Genomic DNA, 3,982 nt, shown 5'->3' with positions numbered 1-3,982 from the left:
AAAATAAAATAATAATAATAAGGATAAATAAAGAGGTAATATGTGTGTGAGTGAGAGTAATTGTGTGTGTTACCTCTGTTTGTAAAGAGTGGCATGGTATTACAGTGATGTATGCAGTCATTTTTGTTATGGTTGTGAGTGGGTGGGTTTTAGATTCCAATTGTGGTGTTGGTATAAATATTATGGTGATGCATTGGTTTCTTTTCTTTTTTTGTTTGGAAGTGTGTTGATTATTGTACAGTCTCTTTGTTTTGCTGATTGTCTGTGGTATTGTTTTTGTATGTTGCCGGGCGTACACACTGTGTTTTTGGTGTATTTTGGTGTTCAAACTGCCTGGTAATGGTTTTATTATAATGAGAATACAGACACACTTTGTGTATGAATACCGAGTAAGATATTGGAGTGTCTGTGTGTAGAGACGTTTATTCAATATTGCTTTGATACCATTTGTTTTCCACTTTTTCTATATTCAAGGTGTTGTTTCAATATCTGTGTAACTCCTGGGTGTGTTTTATTGTGTGAGTGGTTTACTGTTGATCCTCTCATTGGGTTGTGTTTGATTGCTGTTGTGATGTGTATTCTCTTTCTCTCTCTTTTTTTGTGTTGCTGTGTGCCCTCTGCCTTGTGTGTTAAATGTGCGTCTCTTTTCTCCTTTTTCACTCTTTCTTTGTCACCACAGACCCAAGCAACCCACAGTGACATTCATCACAACGATGTTCGTCCAACTGCGTGGTGTGGTGTGCCTGTTGGTACTCCTGCACTGTTGTGTGTGTGTGGTCACCGGAGAGGTGGCCGAGGTAGAACCAGTGGAATGTACGGACGGCGAGTTCATGTACACGGAGAGGTCTTTGAATGGGTCTTTGATGGGGGCAGATGAAATACTAGCCGACGGAAAGACATGTTTGGAAGTGTGGAAAGCCGAGGCGGATGAATGCAATAAAAATGCAGACGGCGTTAGTGCTGATGCGGCTAGCATCGACGAACTTGTGAGACAAATCAAGGAAAAAAAAAAAGAGGAGGTGATGTGCGAGGAGGTGAAGAAGATATTACAACGATACAATGAATCCGTTGAGAAGTCAGCGAAAATTGCGGAATTGACGCGCAATACAAAGGTTGTATGTGAATCCTCTGCTGTCGGTAACTTGCAGAATAGGGTCGAGTCTATCGGAAAGAGATTGGAGGTCTATAGGGGGTACGTTTTTGACGATAGCGATTACACGAAATGCAGGAGGGATTGGAGAACAAGTCGAGTGACGGAAATCGAGGTGAAGTATAAACTGATGAACGACGTCAAAGCACAGATGGACGATGTGCGGGCAAAAACGCAACTTTGCAGGGTAAAGAGTTATGTGCAATCGCCAAATGATGTGATGAAGGGGGCGATTGCGGATTACAATAGGGTGTGCGAGACGGACGTCGATATCAAGTATCTGAAACAGGTTCCCAGTGTTGAGAAGATAACCAAAGACGGGGGGACGGTTCAGAGTACCCCGGATACCAGGACGAAAGTGGTTGGCGCCATAAAGTTTTCAAACGGTACGACTGTGAAGGAGGTACGTGAAGGAGAAATCGACCAAGAAACAGAAGTAAAGAATGAGACGTTCTTGGTGGATGTGAATGGGGGGGCGCCTCGAATTTCGCAGAAGAACATCCAGGAAATCGAGAGGAAGTTCAAGGAATTAAGACCAAAGGTGGGTGAGGAGTTGAAACGGGAGGAGGGAAAAAGATTGGCTGAGGAAAGGATGCGGCTGGAGAGACTGGCCGAAGAAGAAAGAAAGAGACAAGAGAAACTGGCCGAAGAAGATAGAAAGAGACAAGTGAAACTGGTCGAAGAAGAAAGGAAGAAACAAGAAAAACTGGCTGAGGAAGAAAGAAGGAAGCGGGATAAACAGGACGAAGAAGAAAGGAAGAAGCAAGAGAAACTGGCTGAGGAAGAAAAAGCTAAACAGGAGTTGGAAAGAAAGGCAAAGGAAGAGGTGGAACGTGCGAAAAAGGCCAAGAAGAAAGACAGCAGCCTCAGTCCTGCATTGGAGCACAGTCCCTTATTGCTGCTGCTGCTGTCTGTATTGGGTTGCACTCTCGTGTGCTGATCGGTGTTCCCATGACACAGCCGCACAGTTAACAGTCTTTGTTTGAGTGGATATGGATGCATTGTAAGGGCACTGTTCTTTTTATTGAATTTTAATGTTTCTTTTTTTTTTCTCAGTTTGATAAATCTCTTATTTGCATTTTTTTGTTGGACACAACTGTTGGACTCCCTATGTCACTCATCACATGACAAACCATCATTTTGTGAGGGGAGTGTCCTCTTTGTTTGTTGGCATTATTATCTGGGCTCTGTTTTGCCGCCGTTCACTGTGTCCTCCTGGTGATGTGTGTGTTTTCCGTGATATTAATAACTGTTGCTTTTACCCATGGGAATGGGATACAAGCCTGATAATATTGTAATTACTGTGACCGAAGTGTGAAGAATGGCAGGAGGTTCAAGACACACAAACACGCACGCTACCAAACCTCCTTCTCCTTGTGTGTGTGTGTGTGGACTGTCATCATGTGTGCATCTTTCCCACTGCTCGCCCTGTACGAAAGATACACACACACACTGCTGGGAATTGTGTTCTTGCCCCCTGAACATATTCACATGGTGATCACGGCTTTTTCTTTTTTGTTTTGTTTTCATTGTTTTGCTTCTCCCTTGTGTGTTTCATTATAATTGTATTGCACATCATGTGCATCTGTGTGTTTCTCTTTTTTGCGTTTCCAACACACCTTGTGTGTACCTTGTGTGTTCATTTTTATGGAATGATTTTTTTTCCATTATATACAAACTGCTGAACGGATATCAAGAATAAAGATATGGGCACGCCACGTTCCGGTACACAGTGATTTTCCGTTGTTAACCTTGGGGTGGATTGGACTGTGTCCAGGCATCGCAGCCACAGTAAGTAATTAATTTTCTTTTTTTTTCTCTTTTACATCTTTGCTCTATTATTGTGTCTGCCTCACGCAGTCACTTTTTTTACATTTTTATTTTGGTATAAAGATTGGTGGGTTGTAGGTGTTTGGGTGTGCTCCTCTGTTGTGTGTTCCTTTGTGTGTTTGGGTTGGCACTCGCACCGCCCACGTAATAAAAACACATTTCTTTGTTCTCACCTTCTCTCTCGGTGGTGTCACTCACGGCATTGCCACGAACATATTTCTGCCCTTGTGTTGTGTGTGTTGTTTGGTGTGTGGCTTGCTTGAGTGACTGCAGCCTGCGGGGAGATGGACTGAGACTGGTCCGCTTCGGCTTCACGTAATGGGTCTGTTTTTTTCTTTTTTTCTTTTTGGGGTTGAGTTGATGTGCTGGTGTGGGTGAATGTTTTTCTCTGATGGGAGTGGCAGCTGTGATTATTGTATTGTGAGTGCTTTGTGTGTGCTGTTGGTATCCTGTTGTTGTTGTTGTTCTTTTCTTGTGTTTTGCTTTTCCTCTCTGTAGGTGTGTGACTTGGAGTGTATTTTTGGGAATGCGGCAGTGCCTCTCTGATATGAGCATGTGAGACTGTCATTGTGTATGTGTGCACTGTGAGTGGGGAGGATGCCGTTGTGTTTCTGGACCACTCCGCTGCGGTCTCTGTGGGGTGCACTGAATGGCGGCGTGGCGATGTCCACCGACATGTGTGTGAGCGACTGGAGTGGAGGTGTGGCTCCTTTACGTCACTCCATTGCCATGCGGTGCGATTGGGTTCGCACATGAATGGATTAATGAGATTCCCTCTGTCCCGAGTTACTATCTAGCGAAACGACAGTCAAGGGAACGGACTTGAAGGGCTAAGCGGGGAAAGAAAAGACCCTGTTGAGTTTGACTCCAGTCTGGCTCTGTGCGGCGACATCTGAGGTGTAGTATAGGTGGAAGCGCAAGCACAAATGAAATACCACCACTCGGAACGTTGCTTCACTTATCGAATGAAGAGACCAATGGGTTTCGCGTAGTCTGTGGGCT

General features: G+C 44.3%; 2 protein-coding genes across 2 annotated transcripts; one reads left to right on the top strand and one right to left on the bottom strand.

Annotated features, from left to right (window-relative positions):
- Positions 1–713: 713 nt before the first annotated feature.
- Positions 714–2,090, top strand: TM35_000062660 (uncharacterized protein; the record flags this gene model as incomplete). The annotated part of the gene is made up of 1 exon (XM_029023303.1): positions 714–2,090. One exon carries the CDS (start codon positions 714–716, stop codon positions 2,088–2,090), a length of 1,377 nt encoding a protein of 458 aa, XP_028885327.1.
- Positions 2,091–3,170: 1,080 nt separating this feature from the next.
- On the bottom strand, positions 3,171–3,734 carry TM35_000062650 (uncharacterized protein; the record flags this gene model as incomplete). The annotated part of the gene is made up of 1 exon (XM_029023302.1): positions 3,171–3,734. One exon carries the CDS (start codon positions 3,732–3,734, stop codon positions 3,171–3,173), a length of 564 nt encoding a protein of 187 aa, XP_028885326.1.
- Positions 3,735–3,982: the final 248 nt, after the last annotated feature.

This window comes from Trypanosoma theileri (assembly GCF_002087225.1).
Source record: "Trypanosoma theileri isolate Edinburgh chromosome Unknown TM35_Tth_6_V1, whole genome shotgun sequence".
NCBI lineage: Eukaryota > Euglenozoa > Kinetoplastea > Trypanosomatida > Trypanosomatidae > Trypanosoma > Trypanosoma theileri.
The sequence above is the reverse complement of the archived record's forward strand: the minus strand, read 5'-3'. Positions and strand labels throughout refer to the sequence as shown.